The sequence below is a fragment of the Phascolarctos cinereus genome, unplaced genomic scaffold (genome assembly GCF_003287225.1).
Source record: "Phascolarctos cinereus isolate Bilbo 61053 unplaced genomic scaffold, phaCin_HiC Scaffold_4;HRSCAF=312, whole genome shotgun sequence".
Lineage (NCBI taxonomy): Eukaryota > Metazoa > Chordata > Mammalia > Diprotodontia > Phascolarctidae > Phascolarctos > Phascolarctos cinereus.
The window spans coordinates 272,209,852-272,235,431 of record NW_027555847.1 but is presented as its reverse complement, the minus strand read 5'-3'; the positions used below and the strand labels follow the sequence as shown (position 1 = coordinate 272,235,431).

Here is a 25,580-nt window from a genome sequence, read left to right as displayed (position 1 = left end):
ATTAATTGTTTTCTTTGAAGCTCTATAAATTATGATCTCAGAGTGAAATATATTTTCCATTTTTATATTTCAGTACTCTGTTTATTTGGATCAGCTAGGTGGCATAGTGCATAGAATGTCAGGCATGGAGTCAGGAAGAGTCACCTCCCTGAGTTCAAATCTGGCATCAGACACTTATTAGAAGTGTGACCCTGGACAAGTCACCTAACCCTGTTTGCCTCAGTTTCCTCATCTGTAAAATGATCTGGGGAAGGAAAAGGCAAACCACACTCCAGTATCTCTGCTAAGAAACCCCCCCAAAAAGGGGTGACGAAGAGTCGGACAAGACTGAAATGATGGAGCAACAAGGACTCCATTTGTTATAATTACCTTAAGATACTTATTTAGAAAAAAAAATGCTTTTGAAAATAATGTTATAGTAAAAATCACAGGTTATCAGTATGACACCTGGATTCATTCAGATTTTTAAAATTCTGCATTAGAAAGGAACATTTTACCTTGTTTGATGGAATATTATACTTTATCTGTTTTGTTGATTTCAGTGAAAAGGTAGGAATCTGGGCCTTAATTTCCTAATTTACATAATGGGAGCAAGGAAGATGGGGAAGAGGTTGTACTAATTTCTCAAGTCCTTCCTTGCCCTAAATTCTGTGGTTTCTTATGTTATGTGACACCTGACTTTTTTTTGGGGGGGGGCCAACATAATACAGTTTAGCCTTAAAAGTTTATTCAATTCAACAATTATTAAGTGGATAGCATGACCAAGCACTACATCCCAAGGAGGAGGGCTGCCAAAAATGTTGGCCAGTGCCTTCAAACGAGCTGTAACAGATGATTTGTTTTCCCTCGGTGTCAGTACAATATCATCTCTTTCTCTTAAAGTAAGATTTGTCTTCTGTAGCAGTTCTCAAATTTTTGTGGCACAAAACCTGCCACTTTAGAGAACTTTGAAATAGCAATAGCAAAAGTTTTTTGAATTGCCTACTTCGCTAATACTAGTGGCAAAAATATTGTAGGTTTTTTTTTAAGGTATATGTTAATGTGGTGATACTCCTGTGCTCATCAAAAGGTTGACTTGTAGGTGATGTTTTTTTTAGAATACCATCCAATAAATGATACCAGGATTGTATTATATGTATTTGTGCACTTAGTACAGTACCTGTACTAAGGCACATAGTAGGCACTTAATACATGTTTATTTAATAGTTGTCACCATTGAAATTACATTCTTGAAGTACTAAATATTATTTAGTACTAAATGTTACCAAATACTAAAATATATTAGCAGATCTTTTTTCTGCATCCAACAATATTACAGATAACTAGCATAGTTGAAAAGTATGTGATTATTTCCTTCCAAAGTATTTTCAGTTCACTATGCATTTATTAATTACTTACTTTGAATCAGACATTCTGCTAGATATCAGGAAACAAAGACAAAAAAAAAACAATTCTGCTCTTACATTCTCCTGGGATATTTTATAACTGGGAACAGGTTTAGACACAACAGCTTATCTTCTAAGATGTTTGACAATTTTTATTTTTCCCTTTTACTTACATAATCTAGTATTTGGGAAGATTGTTTCAGTCATCACATTTTTGCCTTAAAAAAAATGAACAAAGGGGGTGAATAACAAAAAGAAAGGCCTCACATGCATGAAAATATTTATTGTAGAAATTTTGGAAAATTGGAAACAAAAGTAGATGTCCATTGATTGGGGAATGGCCAGAAATGATTGTGGTATATGAAAGTAATTGAATAATACTCTGCTGTAAGATATAACGAGCCTAATGAATGTGGAAACCAATGGAAAGAGTTGGGACCTAAGGCAAAGTGAAGTTAGCTGAACCAGAAAAACAATAGACACAGTAACTGCAGCGATGTAAGTGAAAAGAATGCCAAGAAGACAATCAGAATTCAATGCCAAAGAATTATAACCAAGTTTGGCCCTAGAAGATATATGAGAAGTTGCTTCTCTGCAGAAGTGTGTATTTTGGGAGGGTGGGTAGGGTGGGGAGTATATCATGAATGTGGATTGCTGCATATAAATAAGCCATTTTTGTATATTGTTAGTTGTGCAGAACTTTCTTTTCTTCCTCCTTTTCTTCCTCTTAAAAGATGGCTCTCTTGGAGGGGATAGAGGAGAGGATTCAGTGAGAAATGTAGATGATATAAAAGCAAATTATGTCAATAATATTTTGTTTTTATTTGTCATGAAGCATTCCATATTTTTAGAACAAGTTCAGAAAGACAGACTAACAAGATGGATGGAAACTACAATGTTAAAGTTGTATACTTTAAAAAATAAGCAGTATTTAGTGTAGATTCATTGTTTCAAAAATTCTCTTTTTCTGTCCTTTGTATTTAGAAATGATTATTTGGATGTTTGCCAAGTTTGTAACAATTAAAAAAAAACTTAAAAATTAAAGACATTGAGGCTGGTGGGAATAAAGCACTGTGTTTAGATTCAAAGAACCCAGATCCTTCACCAACAACTTCACAATGTCCTAAAACTGTACCAGATGAAGAAAAGCAAAAAGAATTCCCTATAAACTTTACCACAAGAGACAGCCAGAATTTTATGGAAGCCCTGAGTGGGAGAAGGTATATAAAAAGCATCACAGTCTAACACACAGGAACCCTATTGAGAGCTGAAATATCAAGAAGCCACGATTAGGATCTTATAGGAACTTGGCAGGTGCCACTGCAAAGAAGAGGAGAACTTACCAAAAGTGAAAGAAGCTTAAAAGCAAGAATAACCTATGTATCCAAAATAAGTATAACAGCATGGGAAAGAATGAATCCTTAATGAAATAGAGGATTTCTCAGTATTCTGGATAAAAAGACCGACATTTGAATAGACGTACTGAAAGGGAAACATTGGTGTCATGAGAAACATCAAGAGTATTCAGTTGGAAGGAACTATGTGAGGCTGAATTTTTTATATACTTATGAGTGACAAAAAAATGGCTTCTCAAAATGCTGTTATTTTGTCCCTCATTTTCAAAGAGACAAAATTACATCATAGGGGGATGTCTTGACTGGAGCATGAATTGGACTTAAGTAAGGCAGTTACACAAAATCATAAGCCTCACTCACTCCTCCAGAGTCATTGAAGTTCAGTGACAAGACAACAGTCAAGACAATTAGCGATGCCTCAGATTACAGTGGATGTCCTCGATCCATCTCCAGCTCATTTTATAGAGTAAATGGAAGGTTATCTGAGAGGAAGGCGCTAGCATCTGGGAAATCCCTAAAAGGCTTCTTACAGAAAGTGGGATTTAAGCTAACTCTTGAAGGAAACCAAGGAAATTAAGAGGTAGAGGCGAAGAGGTAGAGCACTCGTAAGCATGGAGGACAGCCATTGTAAAGGCACAGAGAAGGATGATAGAGATGCAGAGAACAACAAATAGGCTTAGTAGATGCACAGATATTCTCTGATTGTAGAGTATGTAAAGAGAGTAAAGTGTATGAACACTAGAAATGTAGGAAGGGGCAAGATTACAAAGAAATTTAAATGCTGAGGAGATGACATATATTTGATAAAGGAAAATTACTTTGGTAGCTGAATAGACATGCAAGATGGAGCCCAGTAAGAGACTGTTACAATAGTCCAGGAAAGAGGTGATGAGGGCCTCAATTAAGGTGGTGTCTGTGTGAGGGGAAAGGGACGTATACAAGAGATGTCTTACTGTCTGTCCCAGTGCCTGACACATAGCAAGCACTTGTTAAATGTTCATTGATCAGTTGGTTGGTTGGTTAAAAGCAAAATCAATTTACTTACTCTCCCACTTATTTCTTATTTATCTGAGAAATCCTACTGGGCATGCTAAATTTTATGCTACACTTTTATCCTAAAGTCTGGGGTAGTGGCTTTTAATTGCTATGAGTTTTCCCTTTGTTTTTATAATTATAATTACCTATCAACAAGCATCTCATTATTTGGAATAATGGTCCTACTTAATGCTTCTTTTTAGATTGTGATAGGATTAGGTTGCTTGTGAAGATTATGCTCTACTAGACGATACCTATTTGGGGAAGAAATTTGGTCTTTTTTCCAAGGCAACTGATAGCATCCTTCACAGAACAGTAACAATTTATATAGTTATTAATTAACAAGTTACTAAGGTGACTGCCATATGCCATAAACTGCTAGACACTTCGGATAAACAAATTATTAGATACAACCCAATGTTTTACCCATCAAGATCCTTCAGGATTCTTTTGAATCTTGACAGGCTAGAATATTGGACTGAATCTAATGATGTGAAGTTCAGTAGGAATACATGTAAAGTTTCATACTTGAATACAAAAAAAAATAAACTACATAATGTGAGCTGGGGGAGACACTGATAGACAATTGTTCTGAAAAAGATCTAGGAGTCTTAGTGGATTGTAAGCTTATATATGAGTCAGCATTATGATGTGGCAGCCAGTGTGGTCTTGGGATGCATTAAAACAGTTGTAGTGAGGTGGAGCCAAGATAGGGGAGAAAAGGCAGGACATTGGCTGACCTCTCCCCAGTCTCCTTCAAAACGGCTTTAAATCACACCTCAAAATGATTTTCAGGAGCTACAGAACCCACAGAAGGATGGAGTGAAACAATTTTCCAGCCCAAGATAACTTGAAGGACTATAGGAGAGGTCTGTCTCACTTAGGTAAAAGAGGAGTACAGCCCAGCAAGAGGCCCCTAGCCCCAGCACAAATCAGCAACCCCGAGGGCCTACAGTCCCCATCAGCAGGCTGGCAACACAGTGGGCCAACTGTGAGGCTTCCAACTCCAACACAGCAAGCAAGTGGTTAGGCCTGGAAGCCCTAGCACAGAAAGCCTGTGACCTAGCCCCTGTAGACCCTGGCACAAGAAGCTTGGGATAGTGCCCCCTCTACCCCACAAGCAGAGCTCAATTTTAAAGTCATGAAATAGGCTGGAAAATTAGCAAAAACAGCAACAAAAAAGCCCTGATTATAGAGTATTACTATAGAGACAGGGAAGATCAAAACATAGACTCAGAAGAGGACAACAGTGTTGAAATACCTACATGAGAAGCCTCAAGGAGAAATATGAATTGATTTGAGGCCCAAAAAGTCCTCCTGGAAGAGCTTATAAGGGATTTTAGAAAATAAAAGAGGTAGAAGAAAAATCAGGAAAAGAAATGAGTTATGCAGGAGAATCATGAAAAGAAAGAGGCAACAGCTTGGAAAGGAAGCACAAAAAATTTTGAAGAAGAAAATTTCTTAAAAAGTAGAATTGGCCAGTGGAAAGGAGGTACAAAAAACCACTGAAGAAAATAACTCCTTAAAAATCAGAATTGATCAAATGGAAAAAGAGGTACAAAAGCTAACTAAAGAAAATAATTCCTTAAAAATTATAATTGAGGAAGTGGAATCATATGACTCTATGAAACATTAATAATCAATCAAACAAAATCAAAAGAATGAAAAAATAGACAAAAATGTAAAATACCTCATGAGAAAACCAACTCACCTGGAAAATAGATCCAGGAGAGAGAATTTAGGAATTATTGGAGTACCTGAAAGCCATAATCAAAAAAAGAGCTTGGATAGCATCTTTTAAGAAATTATGAAGGAAAGTAGCCCTGATATTGTAGAAGCCAGAGGGTAAATTAGTCATTGAAAAAATCTACCAATCATCTTCTGAAAGAGATCCCAAATTGAAAACTCCCAGGAATATAATAGCCAAATGCGAGAACTCTCAGGTCAAGGAAAAAATGCTGGTAGCAGCCAGAGAGAAACCGTGCACATATTGGAGTCACAGTCAGGGCTACACAGAATTTACCAGCTTCTACATTACAAGATTGGAGGGCTTGTAATGTGATATTCCAGAGGGCAAAGGAGCTTGGATTATAACTAAGAATCAACTACTCAGCAAAACTGAGCTTAATCTTTTAGGGGGGAAAAGTGGACATGGGATCAAACATTCCTTATGAAAAGACCAGAGCTAAACAGAAATTCAGTTTTCAAATGCAAGACTCAAGAGAAGCATAAAAAGGTAAACAGGAAAGAAAAAAACGTAAGTTATTCAATAAAATTAAACTGTTTACATCCCTACTTGGGAAGATGATACTTGTTACTCTTAAGAATTATATCTCTGTTAGAAGTTAGAAGAAGTATACATAGACAGAGGGTGTGGGTTTAAGTTGATTTTGATGGGATGATACAGAAAAAATAAAGAGGTGAGAAAGAGCTGCATTGGGAAAAGAGGAAGGGAGAGGCAGAATGGGGTAAATTATATCCCATGAAGAGGCGAAAAGACCTATTTAAAAAGGGGAGGGGACTGAGCATTGCTTAAACCTTATTCTCATCAGATTTGGCTCAAAGAGGGAATATCGTACACACTTAGTTGGGTATAGAAATCTGTCTTGCCATATAGAGAAGGAGGAGGAGAGAGGGACAAGAAAGGGGGTGGGGGCTAATAAAAGGGCGAACAGATTGAGGGAAGTAGGTGGTGGTCAAACAAAACACTAATGAGAAGGGAAAGGTTGGAACATGAAAGAGAGGAGTGTAAATGGAAAAAATAGGATGAAGGGAAATATACAGTAATTATAAATGATTCACATCTTTAAAATGGAAGCAGAGCAAAGTGGATTAAAAACCAGAATCCTACAATATGTTATTTACAAGAAACACATCTGAAGCAGAGGGACACACAAAGAGTAAAGGTAAAAAGCAGGAGCAGAACAAATTATGCTTCCACTGATTAAAAAAAGAAAGAAAAAAGCCATAGTAGCTATCATGCTCTCAGACAAAATGAATGCAAAAATGATCCAATTCAAAGAGACAAGGAAGGAAACTATTTCTTATTAAAAGGTACCATAGAACATGAAGCAAAATGAATACTAAACATGCATCAAGTAGTATAACATCTAGATTTTTATAGAAGTTGAATGAGTTACAGGAAGAAATAGACAGCGAAACTATACTAGTGGGGGACCTCAACTGTCTCCTTTCAGAACTAGATAAATCTAACCACAAAATAAGAAAGAAGTTGAAGAGGTGAATAGAATTTTAGTAAAGTCAGATGTGATAGACCTCTGAAGAAAACTGAATGGGGATAGAATGGAATATATGTTTTTCTCAGCAGTACATGGCACCTACACAAAAATTGACCATGTATTAGGGCATAAAAACCTCACAATCAAATGCAGAAAGACAGAAATAGTAAATGCATTCTTTTCAGATCTTTGTACAATAAAAATTACATTTGATAAAGGGCCATGAAAAATACTTGGAAACTAAATAATCTAATCCTAAAGAATGAGTTGAGTCAAGCAACAAATTATATAAACCATCAATACTTTCATCAAAGAGAATGACAACAATGAGACAACTTACCAAAATTTGTGGGGTACAGGTGAAGCAGTACTTAGGGGAAGATTTATATCTATGAAGTTCTTACATCAGTAAAGTAGAGAAAGAACAAGTCAATGAATTGGGCATGGAACTAAAAAAAAAATCTAGAAAAAGAACAAATTAAAAATCCCCAATTAAACACTAAATTGGTGGAGAGATTAATAAAGGAGAGATTAATAAAAATTGAAAACAAGAAAACCCTTGAACTGATGAAACTAAGGACTAGTTTATGGGTGGATAATCAAATTAACCAATGATTTATCTATTTTGTTTTAAGAAAAGAAAGAAAAAAACCAAATTAATTAGTATCATAAATGAAGAGAATTTGCCACCAATAAAAAGGAAATTAAAGCAGTAATTAGTAGCCATTTTGTCCAATTGTATGCCAATAAATGTGACAATGAATACTTACAAAAATATATTTACAAAATATTTTGTAAATATATTGAATATTTAGAAAAATATAAATTGCCCAGATTAACAGCAGTGGAAATAGACTATTTAAATAGCCTCATTTTAGAAAAAGAAATTGAACTAGCTATCAATGAACTCTCTAAGAAAAAATTGCCCGGGTCCAAATGGATTGACAAGTGAATTCTACCAAACATTTTAAAGAACAATTGATTTCTCTGCTATATAAACTGGAAAAATAGGTGGAGTCCTCCCAAATTCATTTTATGACAGAAATATGTTGCTGATACCTAAACCAGGAAGAGCCAAAATGGAGAAAGAAAACTATAGATGAATTTCCGTAAAGAACATTGATGCAAAAATTTTAAATAAAATACTTGTAAGGAGATTGCGGCGATATATCACCATGATCATACACTATGACCGGGTGGGATTTATACCAAGAATTCAAGGCTAGTTCAATATTAGGAAGAATATCAGTATAAATGAATCTTATCAATAACAATTTCAAGAGAAGTCATATGATTATCTCACTAGATGCAGAAAAAGCCTTTGATAAAACACAAAAGAGCATAGGGATAAATGGAGCTTTCCTTAAAATGATAGGTAGTATCTATTTAAAGCAATCAGCAAACATCTGTAATAGGAATAAGCTAGAAACCTTCCCAGTAAGATCAGAGGTGAAGGACATCAGATGATGCCCATTATCACCATTATTATTCAGTACCCTACTAGAAATGGTAGCTATAGCAGCAAAAGAAAAAGAAATTGAAAGAATAAAGATAGGCAATGAGGAAACAAAGCTTACTCTTTGTAGATGATATGATGGTATATTTAGAGAATCATCTAGTTGAAATAATAACTTTAGCAAAGTTGCATGATATAAAAGAAACCCACATAAATCATCAGCATTTCTATGTATTATCAATAAAGCCCAGCAGCAAGAGGTAGACATTTCATTTAAAATTACTGTAGACAACATAAAAAATTTGAGAATCCACCTGCCAAGAGAAACTCAGGAGCTCTATGAACACAATTACAAAACACTTTTCACAAAAATAAAATCAGATCTAAACAACTGAAAAAATGTCAATTGCTCATGGCTAGGCCAAGTCAATATAATAGAAAATAATTCTGCCTAAATTAATTTGCTTATTCAGTGCCATACCAATCAAACTACCAAAAAAATATTTTATAGAGCTAGAAAAAATAACAAAATGTACCTGGAAGGACAAAAGATCAAGAATATCAAGGGAATTAATGAAAAAATAGGCAAAGAAAAGCGGTTTAGCTATACCAGATCTCAGACTATATTATAAAGTGGCAATCATCAAAACTGTCTGGTACTAAGAAATAGAGTAGTAGATCAGTGGAATAAATGAATTACACAATACACAGTAGAAAATCACATAGTAATCTAGTGTTTGATAAGCCCAAAGAACCTAGCTTCTGGGACAAGAACTCATTCTTTGACAAAAACGGCTGGGAAAACTGGAAAACAGTATGGTACAAAGTTAGGTATCGACCAACACAGTAACATTGTACTGTGAGATGAGGTCAAAATGGGTACATGATTTATACATAAAGGTTGATACCATAAGCAAATTAAGAGAGCAAGGAATATTTTATGTCAGCTCTATGGAGAAAGCAAGCATTTTTGACCAAATGAGAGATATACAGCATTATGAGATGTAAAATGGACAATTTTATTATATTAAAATTAAAAGGTTTTACACAAAACCAGTGCCACCAAGATTAGAAGGAAAACAGAAAGCTGGGAAAAATTTTTTTACAGAGTGTGTCTTTGATAAACACCTCATTTCTCAAATGTATAGAAAACTGAGTCAAATTTATAAGAATACAAGTCATGCTCCAACTGATAAATGGTCAAAGGATATGAACAGAGTTTTCAGATGAAGAAATCAAAGCTATCAAGTAATTTTAAAAATGCTCAAAATCACTATTGATTAGAGAAATGCAAATTAAAAGAACTCTGAGGTACCACCTCATACCTATCAGATTACCTAATATGACAGAAAAGGAAAATGTTAAATGTCGGAAGGGATATGGGAAAATTGGGACATTAATGTTCTGTTGGTAGAGTTATGAACTAATCCAGCCACTCAGGAGGACAATTTGGAACTATGCCAAAGGGCAATAAAACTGTGCATACCCTTTGATCCAGCAAAGAGATATAAAAAGGGGGAAAGGACCTACTTGTATAAAAATATTTATAGCAGCTCTTTTTGTGGTAGCAAAGAATTGGAAATTGAGGGGATGGCCATCAATTGGGCAATGGCTGAACAAGTTATGTTATATGAATGTAATGAAATGCTGTTGTGCTATGAGAAATGATGAGCAGCCAGATTTCAGAAAGACTTACATGAACTGATGCAAAGTGTAGTGAGTAGAACCAGGAAAACACTGTATACAGTAACGGCAACCTAGTGCTTTGATCAACTATGACTAACTTAGCTCTTTTCACCTATGCAGTGATCTAAGATGATTCCAAAGGATTCATGGTGGAAAGTGCTCTCTACCTTCAGAGAAAGAACTGATGGAGTCTGAATGCAGATCGAAACATACTATTTTCACCTTCTTTTTTTTTAATTTTTTGTTTTTTTTCTTCTTTTGGTCTGTTTATACTTTCACAACATGACTAATATGGCAATATAATTTACATGATTGCACATATATAACTGATATCAAATTGCTTACCATTTGGAGGAAGAGAGGGAAAGAGAAAATTTGGAACTCAAAATTTTTTAAAAATGGATTTTAAAAATTGTATTTATGTGTAATTGGAAAAAATAAAATGCTATTTAAAAAATAAAAGTAAAACAGGTGTAGCTTCCAGTAGTAGGGAGGTGATAGTCCCACTGTATTCTTTCTTCATCAGACATCTTCTGGAATGTTGTATTTAGTTCTGGTGATTATGGATTAAGATGTATTTTAATAAACTGAAGAATCTCTAGTTAGGAGTCAGATTGTGAAGGGCTTTAAATCTATTTTTGATTCCAAATACAATAGGGAGCCAATGGAATTTTTTGAATGGGGGAGTGATGTGGTCACATCTTAGATATAGCAAAATCACTTTTGCATTTGAGAATGGCTTGGTGTGAGGAGAGAGTTGAGTCAGGATGACCAATTAGGAGTTTATTGTAATGGTCCAAACAAGAAGTGAAAATTGCCTGATTTAGAGTGGTGTTCATGTGTATAGAGAAAAAGGGATATAATTTTATAAGTAGAAATGACGAGATTTGAAACTGGTTGGTTATGTAGGGTGAGGAAAGATGAGTCAAGGATAAGTTCAGCATAATTGTACACTTTGGTAACTAGAAGAATGATGGTGCCCTCAACAGAAAGAGGGATGTTCAGAAGTGAGATAGGTTTTGGAGAAATGATAGCGTTTTGTTTTGGAAGGGCTTTCACTTATTTGCAAGGAGGTGCATCCTGAAAAACCATTAGATTAAGTATCAGGAGACCTGAGTTTTATTCTCAACTGTGTTGGGCTTGTTATTGGGTATGTCACTTTACTATCCTGAAGCTTAATTTCCTCATCTGTAAAATGGGACAGAGATCTAAAATTATATTACTAATTTTCTTTTCCGCTCAATTTCTATGAATCATTTTCATCTTCAGAACCACTATCCATCATGCTACTTCCCCCAACTGACTTTTTAGTTAAAATTAATTTAGTTCTGAGAGGTTAAAATGAGTTTCTAACACCTCTAGAGATGATTGGAAACCTAAGAAGTAATAAGGCTGGGACTGAAATCATTTTATAAGAACATCTATTTTTCTCAGTTATAGTATATCTGACTATATAATCTCTTTGGGCCATTTCAAGCCAGCTCTAGAATTAGGTTAGCATCCTTATTAGAGTTTGTTAACACATTAAAAAATGAAAGAGAGAAAGATGTTATACGAGAGCTTGGATAAGTGTTGGCTTTTTGTCAAATGTTAGTAGGACTTAGGTCTACTGAGGAAGGAAGTTAATTAAAATTCCTCACCCTGTGGGCCATGACAGCAGCGGTTCATTGTGTCAAGCTTCTTAGCTTCTTTCTAACAATCCCTTTGGTCTCACCAGGCTCTTTTCCACATTCTTGATAGGAATTTTTGAGTGATCAGAAGAAGCAGTCATAATTACTTTTAGTATTTCAAAAGTGGAAGATAAAGTATAACCATTTGTTTAAAAAAAAACAGTGTTTTCTGATTATTTATGGCATAAAAGAAGTACTCAGGATCCTCTTTGTTTTGTCAGAGTAGCTTGTTTTTTCCTTAAAATAATAAGAGCTGATATGTGTTAGGACTTTAAAGTTTGGAAAATGAGGTGTGTGTATGCGCGGTGCAAACACACCATATACATATATGTATATTTTATAGCCAATAGGTGGTACAGTAAATAGAGTACCAGGCATGGAGTCAGGAAGATTCACCTTCCTGAGTACAAATCTGGCCTCAGACACTTACTGCCTGTGTGACCCTGGGCAAGTCAGTTAACCCTGTTTGCCTTTAGTTTCCTCATTTATAAAATGAGCAGAAAAATAAAATGGCAAACCATGTTGGTATCTTTGCCAAGAAAACCCTAAATTATGTCATGAAGAGTTGGACACAACTGAAAATGACTAAACAACAACAACAATTTTTACAGATAAGAAAATTGAAGGTTAGAGAGGTTAAGTGATTCACCTATAATGGCATAAGTAATCAAGTATTAGAGCCTGGATTTGAACCTAGGTCTCTTCTGACTCCAAGCTTTCTTTCTGTTATACTATAATGTTTTTCATATTCCTGATTAGATATAGAATAAATTGGGGGTGGGGAGAGTCACTTCCTTACAAAAATCAAGGCTCACATACAATTGTGTTCATCAGGTATGGGACAGTCAGATAGCCTAATTATCATATGTATTATCTCAAAATATTTTCTAGATTGTAACTTTAAAAAGTTCCTTTGTATTTTATTTGGAATAAATTTATTGAAGTAATTTAAAAACTATCAACGTAAAAACCCCTTTCAGAAGTTTTTTCAAGATCATATAAAAATTGCAAACCTATATTAATGACATAATTTAGGACAAAGGCAAGTCTAGGATGGAGATCTAGTAATAACCAAACTAACTATCTCTTTAAATCTTTTTTCTCTCAGTTTAAGAATGGTCCGTAGTGGCAAAAATGGTGGTCTTCATCTAAAGCAGATCGCATATTACAAGCGAACAGGTGAATATCATCCAACCACATTGCCAAGTGAGAGAAGTGGAATAAGAAGAGCAGCAAAAAAATTTGAATTCAAAGGTAAAGTTGACATTGAAAATTTGTCTTCCCAAAATTTTACCTTTGGAAAAGCCTTAGAAACTCAGAATTTCTGGTAAACATTACTTAATTTTTTTTTCTGTTACCAGGAAAAAAAAGTTTCCATTTTTACTATGTTGTTTTAAGTAATATCTCATTCCTTTTCCTTCAACCTCCTTATTCTCTAGCAAAGAGTACTTGACAGTAAATTGGTGTTGCCATTTCTATATTGATTCAATAAAAACTTAGAAAGAAAAGCTTGTTTGGGGCCACTAATGTTGACTCCTCTTTCATTAGTTTCATTTGATCACAAACAAAAAAGAAAATGTAAACTCTGCTCTTAAGATGACCTCTTTTGGCCAAATTTCATTTAAAGAATGATTTATTGTTCTGGTGGATCTTTCTTCCTGTTGCCCTGTTGCATGACATATATGCATGTCAAGCACTGACAGTGAATATCCCTTAAATTGTTGCAGAACATAGAGATAGGCTGGACAGCTGGCTTTGGAGTCAAGAAAACCTGGGGTCAAGTCCTATTTCAAACATTTCTGGGCTCTGTGACCTTGGGCAAGTCACAACCACTCTCAGTGCTCCCAAACAATTCTTTGAGCCTATAAATTGCAAAGCAGATTCAGATTTCATTGGTTGAGAGAGTTTCCTCATTGAGAAGTTCTCTATTATTATTGAGTTAACAGACCTCTGAATCCAAAAAGGTACCCAAATTTCTCCAGAGGATAAAATAAGATGGAAAAAAGCAGCCATGGATCATTTCCTAAAAGTCGAATGTGCTTGTTCTTTGTTTCTCCAATATGTTTTCCTTCAGATGAAGACAGAGAAATATAAGTTAAACAATATATTTCAGTAGGTCTACTAAGCCAAATTAATACTATTAATTTTAGCAAGTTTGCAAATTTTACTCAAGGATATAGAAATAGGAATTCCTCTAAGCAGCTGAAGGGCATTCTTACACCTTACACCTTACGAGGGTGGGCACACCCTTTCCAGTAATCCCTCAGTTTATGTACAGTGAAACAGGCCATATATAAGAAAGAGAACAAGAATGTGTTACTTGTTCTACTTTGTCTGCAGTTAGTTATAGTGAGGGCTCTTGTACTACATGCACATAGACAAAAAGTGTATGTACCACCCACTTCTCCTTGATAAAAATGAACATAGTTATTATTTTTTTCCTGGTAGATTCCCAAGGAAACTTTCTTTCTCATTCAAATAAATTTTTTCCCAGAATGAATTGTGTAAAGTTGATTATACAAATTTTAACTCTTGTGAAATGTTAAAAGTAGGAGATGAATGTAGGGGGAAAACATTGTAAAATCTAAGAGTCAACAAATATTTATTAAGGAATTATGTGCTGAGGTATTATGCTAAGTGCTGGGATTACAAAGAAAGTCAAAAGCCAATTCCTGCTCTCAAGGAGTTCACAGCCTAATAACGGAGAGGACATGGAAACAACTGTGTATAAACAAGATATAAATAAGGAATATTGGAGATGATCTTAGAGGGAAGGCACTAAGATTAAAGAGGACTGAGAAAGGCTTCGTAATGATAACAATAGCATTTATACGGTGCTTTAAGGTTTACAAAGTGCTTTACAGATTTTATCCTTAAAACAGTCTTTGGAGGTAGGTGCTATCATTATCCACATTTTACAAGTGAGGAAACTGAGGCAGACAGAAGTTGAGTAACTTGCCCAGGGTCACACAGCTACTAAATGTCTGAGGCCAGTTTTGAATTCAGGTTGTCCTAACTCCCATGTCCAGGGCTCTGTCCACTGTACCTTCTAGCTGTCTTATAAAAGGAGACAATTAGTCAGGAGATGAAGAGGGAGAGAGTTCCAGGGATGGGAGACAACCAGTGAAAATACATGGAGTCAGAAGATAAGAATGTTTAATTTTCTAAGCCTGACCCCGACTGCTGACCTCTTCTTTTGGTTTGAGTTATCTTACCAAAGTTATTCTGAGACTGATTTATTTATTAGAATTGGACTTAACTGAAGTCATTCTGGAACTGAATTTATTTGAAGAATATTTTTAAAAGTACTTTTTTAAAAATTTGGGATCATGTTTCTCATGGTTCCAAAAATCATTTACCTCAAGGAAGCATAGAAACCATCTTTATAGACACTCAGTCTTTGTCTATGATTGATGAAAATACTACTTCAATTTAAACCACTGCAAAGTGAAAGGTTCCTCTTAATTATTTGGTGTATATATAACCATTAAGAACCTTTTAGATATGTTTTGAAAACAGCTTCATAAATATTCTTATTTTTTGAAGGTGGAAGATTTGTAAGAACTATTTGGGAGTTAAATGAATAGGTAAAATTATAAGCTAAATGTCATAGAATAAAGAAAACATAAATCTCAAAAAAAAATAATGTTCTATGTTTTATCATTTCTTCTAGAGAAAAAGCTATTCTATGTTGGAAAGGACAAGAAACAAAATCGTTTGGTAATTATCTCAGAAGAGGAGAAGAACAGAGTCCTAAGAGAGTGCCATGAAAATAACACTGGGGCTCATCATGGCATATCCAGAACTCTTACTCTAGTAGAATCTGGTTACTATTGGACATCTGTGACCAATGATGTCAAACAGTGGGTATGGTTATAGGGTTAGACTATTTAAATAGTATTGTTGTAATGCACACACCAAAGGTGGCTTTTGGCCCAGACTCACTATTGTTGAATAGTGATACTGTCTGTCATCAAGGTCATTTGCTTTAGTTCAAGAAGCATGGTGTCATTTTGCCAGAATCGTAGTTTTCTCTTCCAATTAGACAAAATTCAGTCAGTCAGCAAGTATCTATTATAAGCATTTAATATGTACCAGGAATTGTGCTTATCGTTAGGGATACAAAAAAAGGGGGGGGGAAACAGTTCTTATCCTCAAAAAGAACTGCCATTTTAATGGAGGAGAGAAAGTGCAAAAAATTGTGCAGAAAAGATATATAATACAGTGTAAATGGAAGGTAATCTTAGAGGAAGACACTAGCAATGCATAGGGACTGGGAAGGGGTTCCTATAGAAGGTGGGATTTGAGCTAAGTCCTGAAGGAAGCCAGGAAAGACAGGAGGTGGAAGTGAAGGTGAGAAAATTCCAGGTATGAGTAACAGTTAGTGAAGAGGCAGGGTCAGGAGATAGAGTGCCATATAGGAGGAATAGTACAAAGTCCAGTCACCTTGGGTCATTGATCATATGGAGTGTGGTAAAGAATAAGAAGACTGGAAAGATAGGAAGGGGCCAGTGGATATTGTAAAGTGAAAGGTAGTTTTTATTTCTTTTGCAGAAATCTCCAGAAAAATCAGTGTGTGGGGGGTGGGAGGGAAGAGTAGAGTGTGGGGTATATTTGGAATGCACAGAAGCATTTTGAATGACGTTGTTTAATTATGGGAAAAAAATCAGTGTGCAATAAAAATTTTTACACTGTAAAATATTACATTCATAGAAAAGTCTATTTTGGTCTATATTTTCATGAATGAACTCCTGTGTGATGGCAGAAATTAAATGGGGTCAGAATTCATTCTGTCTCAGATCAGTTATCTCTGAACCTTGGAGTCCCAACTTGTCATTTAGGGATGGCACTTTCCTCTATTGATACTGTCATGAGTTGCTGACTTTTTCTTCCTATTACGTGTTTCCCCAATAAAAGACAAAGATAGTAGAAATTCAAAAGAGAATTTAGGAAGATATGTCATCATGTACAAAGTAACATAATGAAGCCTTTTTAAAAATTTCTCGCTGGTTATACTCCCTCCACTGGTACAGATTGCAACCTGTTGACTCCTTATCATTCTGTGCAGTTCTTGTCCAAGACTTCCCAGGGACCCTCTATCAAGGATTCTCCTGATGTGCAGTGCTTGGTCTTTCCATTCCTCCCTCTGGCTATTTGTCCTGCCTACCTCTTCCTATTTTTATTGGCTGATGTCTTTTGTGGTGCTTCTTATTCATGAATTCTCATCACTGCATAGTGCTGCATTAATATGCTGCAGCTATTACATACATCACTGTCTTTGGGACTCCCTGAAGTTTTGCTTTGTAGAAAATATGGTTCTTTGTAATTCATAGCCATCAGGAAAATATTGATATCCTTTTTTTTTTTTCCCATTGGGTCTTTGTGTTTGGGAGCCACTTGGGATCCTTGACATCACAGCCCACCTTCCCTGATACAATCCACTGCATTCACCCCCTCCTTTTCAGTTTTTGGGTTAGCTCACTATCTGTCATTAGGGTCTACATATAACCTATGTACTGATGGACTGATTTGGTGGACTTTTCATTCATGTTCATTTGAAAAATTGGGCAATATTGCTTTTTCTCTACTTTTTCACAGTATGCCTGTCTTTTTTTTTTTTCTTAAGCAGCTATGGCTGTCATTTAGGATTCCCTATAGTTTTCTGAGACCTGATGTAATGAGTATAGGGGTCAGCCCTAAACATGAGCATTTGGTGAATCTCATTATACATAGAGAATCCTTCTTTCATTTGGGATACTCCACAGTTCATTCTCTGTGACAGTGATGGATGCTTTTGGCAAGCACACATCTTATCATTTTGGGCCTTGTTATTGATAATCTCTACATTATGCAACAAGGTTGAAACTCTGGTTTAAGCTATCAAGTAATCTTATATAGTCTTACTTTAGCATATTCTTGGGAAATCAGAGAACCTAGATTCAAATCCTGCCTCCAGTGTTTATTGTTGTGTGATCTTGGGCAAATTCTTCGCTTCTCTAAGACCAGCTATTTCTTCATCTGTACAATGAGGGCCTTGGACTAGATGGCATCTGAGGTTCCTTCAGATTTTAGATCTGTGACCTGTGATCTCTCCAATGTGTGGAAATGCCATATTGGTGGAGAGTTTTTAAGGGTTCAGTTTGTTTTGTTGAGTCAAATACACTTTTGCAATCAATTAACATTGGGATAATAATAATAATAAGACATAGCATTAATATAGGACTTTGAGGTTTGTAAAGCACTTATACATATTTATCTATCTAGATATAGATATGTATGCAATCTTACTTGATCCTTACAACAACCCTGGGAGGTAAGTATTATTTTTATCCCTGTTTAATAAATGAGCAAACTGAGGCAGGAGAGAATTTAATTGATTTGCCTAGGGTCACATAGCTGATGTCTGTCAGGATTTGAACTCAGATCTTCCTGACTCCAAGGCCAGTACTCTATCCACTGCAACACCTGAAAAACACTATAAAGCATAGTCTGTGAAAGCCTGTCATTTTCTTTCTCAGAGTTTCATTGTGACCATCTCCACAAAGGTGACCAAAGTAAGCTATATGTGTCAGATGTTGCTGATGTCTTCTCTTTTTACTAACACCTGATTTTTCCTATTCTTTTTCAGTCTATTCTCCCTTCATCAATAACTTGAAAATTGATTCCTGAGGGACTTGAACATTATGAGACCTTTTATATAGATTTCTTATGTGTACATTAATGAAGTTTAATTACCCTTCCTGACTTCATGGTTAAAAAAAAAACAAAACAAAACGTGGTTTCTACTTCCTGATGTCAACACTTGGATATTAAGACTGTGGTTTAGCTGCCATCAATGATGATAAATGATGTAAAACATGTAAATCTGTTCTGTGTTGTCTGTTTATGGTCCTTAAATTAGCCTATTAGTGCTTTGGGTATCATTTGGTTTAATTGGGTCCTGAGCCAATTTAACGCAGGCTTAATTTTCCCTCTGTTTCTTTTATCTGTTTTGTAAGGTGATCAATTCCCATAACCTCTTACTACTGTAGCCTACATGATATTTTGTAAATAAGTTTGTATATTAAATCACTGTTAGCTTTAGCTGCCTTGTCTTTCCAGCTAGCAAGGAAATTAAGTGTCTGCACTCTCATGGAGTTCATTGAGAAGGTGTCTTCATTGAGGCAATTATTTTATATCAATTTGACTTCTTTTAGTAATGGTGATTATCTGAGTTTATGTCTTTTATCTTTCCCTTTTTTCCCCACTGGTTTATTTAAATGATTCGGAAGTTGTAGTTGCTTTTAACTCTACATAGTGTATTCCCATTCTTATCCTTATAATTAGTTTTGATTTTGAACTTTACTACAGTGGATAGAGCACTGGGCTTGGTTATCAGGAAGACTCATCTTCATGAGTTCAAATCCAGCCTCAGATACTTATTGTCTTTGTGACCCTGGGCAAGTCATTTAAACTTGTTTGCCTCTGTTTTTCATCTGTAAAATGAACTAGAGAAGGAAATGGGAAACCGTTCTAGTATTTCTGCCCAAAAAAACCCCACCCAAACAGGAGAGTCTGACATAACTGAAATGACTGAGTAACAAAAACAGTTAATCAATGTTATAATTGCACAATGTCAGCTCACTTGAAAATATTCCTTATTCCAAGCAACAGCCCATTCCTGGGTGCTAAGATATAAACAGTTTCATTTTTTGTGATGTTGATTTGTGCTCCCCTATCCATTGTGTTCCCCAGTTCTAGGTCTGTGATTTCTTTTTGAAGAAAGTATTAATACTATAGATGCTTTGAGTAATCTACAAACTCTTAGACTCTTTAATTTTTTCATCCTGAACCATATTTTATAATACATTTTTGCCTTATTGATGCCTTTGGTTGTACTTTCTTGTTAAGAGAAGGGATCTGTGTTTCATCATTTCTCTGGAACAGAGTTTGATTGTTAAAATTCATTGAAATTCAGCAACTTTTTAATACCATTTCATTTACATTATTTTAGCCTTTGGGTGTATTGTTCTCCTGACTTCGCTGGGCCTTAATTCAGACAAATCTTTCCATGTTTTTATGAAGTCCTCATAATTACATTTTCTTGCAATGTAATAACATTTCATTGTATTCTTGTGCTACAGTTTGTACTCAATTGATGGGAAGCTATTTTGTTTACAGTTTTTTCATTGCATTATAGGTTTAGAGCAAGAATGGGTCTTAGACAATATCTAGTCTAACTTCATTTTGAAAATGAAGAAAAGGGTTTGGAGAAGTTTAAGTTTTCTCAAGGTCACAGATCTAGTAAGTGGCAGAGGTGGGATTTGAACCCAAGTCCTCTAATTCTAAATCCTGTGTGTTTTCCACTGTACCGTTTTACTGTATCATTTTATAGATGAGAAATTGGGGCACAAGGTGGTGGAGGATCTCTCCCACAATCACAAAGGTACTAAGTGGCATAGCTAGGCTTGAAGCCATATCCTTGACTCTAATTCTAGTATTTTTTCATTAGACCAGACTAACTTATTCCCTCTTTTGCCACCACAAAAGTGTCCCAATCTGGGTTTGGTTTTTTTTTTTTTGGTTTCTTCCTCTGACTTCCCATTGAAGTCATGGAATATCAAGGCATATGATCATGCGATCTGAAAAATCTTGACAGATTCTTCATAGAATTTCTCTGCTTCTTCTTATGCACTAAACCTTGGCACATAAGCCACGATTATATTCATGGTGGTCTTTTTGCGATTGCTCATCGTGGACACTTGAAGGCAAAAATGACCAAATAGTCAATGAAACAATATTTCTTGTTGCTTCCAAGTGTTTATGTGCTTCTCTATGAGAAACCTCTGAGCTCTCCTTCCATTTATCTTCAGTTTCTGTGTCTTCTAGTTTCCTCCAGAGGCAATATCAGTATTGATATGGTTATATTAGTATGATAGTGTGTTAACTCCTTTGTCATTAGACAGAGATTTCACATTTAATGTTTGTAGACTGACTAAAAACTACTGGGTTCTTCGTGTCCTTGGCTTCTTATCACCACCTCTAGTCACTGTCATTGTAGTAGAAGGGGGTCATGTTAGACTCGGAGAAACTTCATTTTTGTTTGTTTCATGTATTCAGCAAGCGTTTCAGTGAATCATCAAGCATTTTTTAATCTCCTGCCATGTTGTCAGGCACTCTCCCCACAACACCTCAAATTGAATTCTGGAATGGCAGAGCCAACAAAAGATTGGGGTGAAATGATTTTCCAGCCCAAAACAACTTAGGAGGTCAGCAGGAAAGGTCTTTCACACCTGGATGGTTGTCAGGCCTGGAGTGTGGTACAGCAGCAACACCAGCATAAGGTGTTGAAGGTAGCTGCAGCAGCAGCAGCAGTAGCTTTCGGGTCTCTCAGCCCACAGACTGTTAAGGAGTTGGAAAACTGGCCAGGAAGAGGTGACAGGATCCTTTGCTGGTGCTGGGTTCAGGACCATGTTGCATTAGCTATATGCAGTTCTAGGTCACAGTTGTATGTAGGGTGAAGAGCACTAGCACACTAGCACTTATAGCCTCAGGGGAGCAGCGGCCTTGGTCTCCATTCCAAGGTGGAAAGGAGCATTTGCACTTGTAGCTGCAAGAAAGTAGAGGCCCTACTTACTAGCTGTGTGACCCTGGGCAAGTCACTTAACCCCAGTTGCCTTGAAAAAAAAAAGAGTAGGGGCCTAAGTCACAGCTCCAGGACCAAAAGGAAGGAAAACACTTGACATTGCAAGTATTATTAAGTGGTAATCATCAAAACAATCTGGTACTGGCTAAGAAATAAAGTAGTGGGTCAGTGGAATAGATTAGATATATGATACACAGTGGTAAATGACCATAGTAATCAAGTGGTTTTTTTGTTTTATTTTATTTTGTTTTTTAGGCAGTTGGGGTTAAGTGACTTGCCCAGGGTTACACAGCTAGTAAGTGTCAAGTGTTTGGTCTGAGGCCGGATTTGAACGCAGGTCCTCCTGACTTTAGGGCCAGTGCTGTATCCACTGGGCCGCCTAGCTGCCCCCTAATCGAGTGTTTGATGGACCCAAAGATCCAGGCTTTTGGGACAAGAACTTGGTATTTGACAAAAATTTCTGGGAAAACTGGAAAGCAGTTTGACAGAAATTATGTAGACCATCTCATACTGTATACCAAGATAAGGTCAAAATAGGTACATGATTTAGACACAAAGGATGATACTATAAGTAAATTAGAGGAATATGGAAAATTTTATCTGTCAGATCTATGGATAAGGGAAGAGCTCATGACCAAACAAGAGTTAGAGGAAAATTACAGGATGTAAAATGGATAATTTTGACTATATGAAATTAAAAAGCTTCTCCACAAGCAAAACCAAGATTACAAGGAAAACAGAAAACTGGGGAAAATTTTACAGTAAGTTTCTCTGATAAAGGCCTCATTTCTCAAATATATATATTTGAGTCAAATTTATAAGAATTCAAGTCATTCTCCAAATGATAAATGGTCAAAGGATATGAAAAGGCAATTGTCAGAGAAAATCACAGCTATCTAGAGGAAAAGGAAAAAAAAGTGATCTAAAGCACTTGATTAGAGACATACAAACTAAAACAACTCGGGGTGCCATTTGACATGGATCAGATTGGCTAATATGACAGAAAAGAAAAATAACAAATGCTGGAGGGAATATGGAAAAATTGGGACACTAATGCAGTGTTGGCTGAGTTGTGCCAACAATTCTGGAGAGCAATTTAGAACTATGGACAAAGGGCTATCAAACTATATACTCAGCAATATTGCTCCTAGGCCTGTACCCCAAAGAGATCAGAGAAAAAGGAAAAGGACGTATAAGTACAAAAATATTTATAGCAACTCTTTTTGTGTGGCAAAGAATTGCAGATTGAGGGAATAACCATTGATTGGGAATAGCTGAACAAGTTATGCTATATGATTGTGATGGAATACTATTATGCTCTAAGAGATGATGAGCAGTCTGTCTCTTGAACCTTCCTTTCGATTCTCCACCTGTATTCTCTTGCTAATCCTATTTCATCTTTCTGTAATGAATGTTCTTCCCTCTCAAGGCCCATTGCAGATCCTATCTTCTCTATGTAATCTATCTTAATCACTCCATAATGAACTGATTTCTCCCTTCCTCTAAGGCTTTATTAAGAGGTATATATTTTTAAACTCTTTTTTATTCTAAATTTACCAAAAAAACCCAGAACATTTCTATATACATATTCGGGCACAAAAAGAGGATTCTACATGAAACCTTGAATCACCATTTCCACACTACTTACTTTTAATTTTATTCAAACTTAATTTTGCCCTTTTCAACTGATGAAAAATCTAACTTCTCTACCTCTGTTTTCCCTTCCCCTTTTGAAAAAGAAAAACAAACCCTTGTGATAAATGTATATGGTCAGGCAAAACCAATTCCTGCATTGGCCATGTTAATATACAGATATACATGTAAGTGTCGGTATACACACACACACACACACACACACACACACACACACACATATACACATATATTTGTTTATATGGACATATCCCCTCCCACCCCCAGCTGCTTTCAGTACTTTTTTTTTTTTTTAACTAAAAGCTCTGGATCTTTGCTGTTAGATTCCTGGGAGTTTTCACATTGGAGTTTTTTGACTAGGTTACTGATGGATTCTTTATATTTTTCACTTTGCCTTCTGTTTCTAAGAGATATGATCAGTTTTGTTTTATGAATTCTTGAAATATGATATCTAGGCTATTTTTTAATGTATTTCCCTGTAGGATTATATTCAACTTTTTTGGTGAGTTATTTCATGGTTGTAAGCCTGTATTTTTTGATTTCTTGAATATTGTATGTAAACATACACACACAGAGACATACATATTCCTCTGGAAACATGGGGTTTTTTTTGATAATTTTCCCAGCCCTTCTTTATAGAGGAGATAGAAGTGATAAATAATGTGCCCAGCACCAGTGCAAAATTGCTTCAGTCGGCTTTTGCTAACCTGCCTCTGTTTTCTTTCTCTTGCTTATATCTCAGTAACAAGTTCTTTTGCTTTCTTTCTTTCCTTTTTAACCTCTTTTTGCAATTTACCCTCTGTGATAAGTATTGGCTATTTCTGTAGGTAGGTAGCACAGTGAATAAATAGAGTGCTTGTCTTAGAGTCATAAGTCCAGAGTTTCAGTCTTCCTATGTATACTTATTAGCTGTGTGATCCTGGGTAATTCATTAACCTCTCAGCCTCAGTTTTCTCATCTTTAAAATGGGGATGATAATAGGACAACCCTGGATCACAGGGTTGTTATGAGGATCACATGAGATAATATATGTAAAGTGCTTTGCAAACCTTAAAGCATTATATAAATAGCTATTATTATTGACCAGTTCATATGAAAGTGAAGTTCAAATGTCACCCACTTCCTCTACCCCTTCTTCCTCATGTTTGTATAGTCATCTACTTGCACACCCAAATTACAAGATTATTTCCACCCTTTCTTCACTCCTTCTTCCTACATCAGTATATTCTTTTCTCCTATCTTTCCTTTCTTATTTTAAAATAATAAAAACAAACCACTCATACCCTTTTCTTTTTATAAGATCTCTGATGCCTTCTGATAATTATAGGGTTCCTAGAGAATACATGTATCTTCTCTCCATATTAGAATGTAAGCAGCTCATCCTTGCTCAGTCTCTTATGGTTTCTCATTGATATGTACCTTTTTGTGTTTCTCCTGACTCCTGGGTTTGTATTTCAAAGTTTCCACACAGTTCTGATCTTTTCATCAGGGATACTGAGAAGCTCTCTATTTAATTAAGGTCCGTTTATTCCCTTGTAAAGTTATGCTCAGTTTTCCTGGATGAGTCATTATTGGTCATAAGCCTTTATATTTTTCGCTTTTTGAAATATTGCATTCCATGCTTGGCACTTCTTTATAGTGGTGGCTCCTAATTTTTTTTGTGATTCAGACTATGGCCTGTCCATGATATTTGAATGCTTTTTTTCCTGCTGCTCGCTCTCTCTCCCTCTCTCTCACTCGCTCTGTGTGTGTGTGTGTGTGTGTGTGTGTTGTGTGTACACATATGTATATCTGTTGTGTGTATTGTGTATGCATGTGGGTATATATACACACATATGTATATATAAAATCTATTTCCCTGGAAGTTCTGGATTTTTGCTATAAGATACCTGGGAGTTTTCACTTTGGAGTTTCTTTCAAGAGGTAGCTGGTAGATTCTGTGTTTCACTTTACCCTCTGCTTCTAAAATATATGGGCAGTTTTCTTTTATGAATTCTTGAAATATTATGTCTAAGCTTTTTTGTTTGTTTTTGTTGTTCGTGGCTTTCAGGCAGTCTGATAATTCTTAAATTATTTCTATTTGACCTATTATCTAGGTCAATTATTTTTTATATGAGATGCCTTGTACTTCTATCTTTTTTAGTCTTTTAACTTTAATGTTTATTGTTGTCTCATGGAGTCTCTAATTTTCCAAGAATCTGTTGCTTGGATAAAGTTCTGTACCTCTTGTAACAAGATATTAATTCTCTTTTCAGTTCTTTCTTCCATAGCTCTCATTTCTTTCCCAATTTTTCCCCTAGTGCACTCATTTCTTTTCCAGTTCCTCTAGTGCTCTGATTTAATTTATAAATTCACTTTTATCTCTGTAAAAAACAACAACTTTTTGTTTCATATCTTCCATTAATTCTGGCAGAACTTTTGCCCAAGCTGTGTTTTTCTTTGACATTTGCTTGTACGTGTTTCTCAGTCATTCTCT

At 35.6% G+C, this 25,580-nt stretch overlaps 1 protein-coding gene across 3 annotated transcripts in view; it reads left to right on the top strand.

The window, feature by feature from the left end:
- The window catches only part of GIN1 (gypsy retrotransposon integrase 1), a 45,966-nt gene that overhangs the window by 5,484 nt on the left and 14,902 nt on the right, over positions 1 to 25,580 (top strand). Inside the window, exons 2-3 of one of the 3 annotated variants that reach the window (XM_020973996.2) lie at positions 12,935 to 13,080; positions 15,500 to 15,546. In XM_020973996.2, the coding sequence (XP_020829655.1) occupies positions 12,935 to 13,080; positions 15,500 to 15,546 (193 nt within the window). Of the gene's footprint in view, positions 1 to 12,934; positions 13,081 to 15,499; positions 15,694 to 19,965; positions 20,110 to 25,580 lie in introns of those variants that run through there. The other 2 variants (XM_020973995.2, XM_020973997.2) reach the window with 2 other exon arrangements.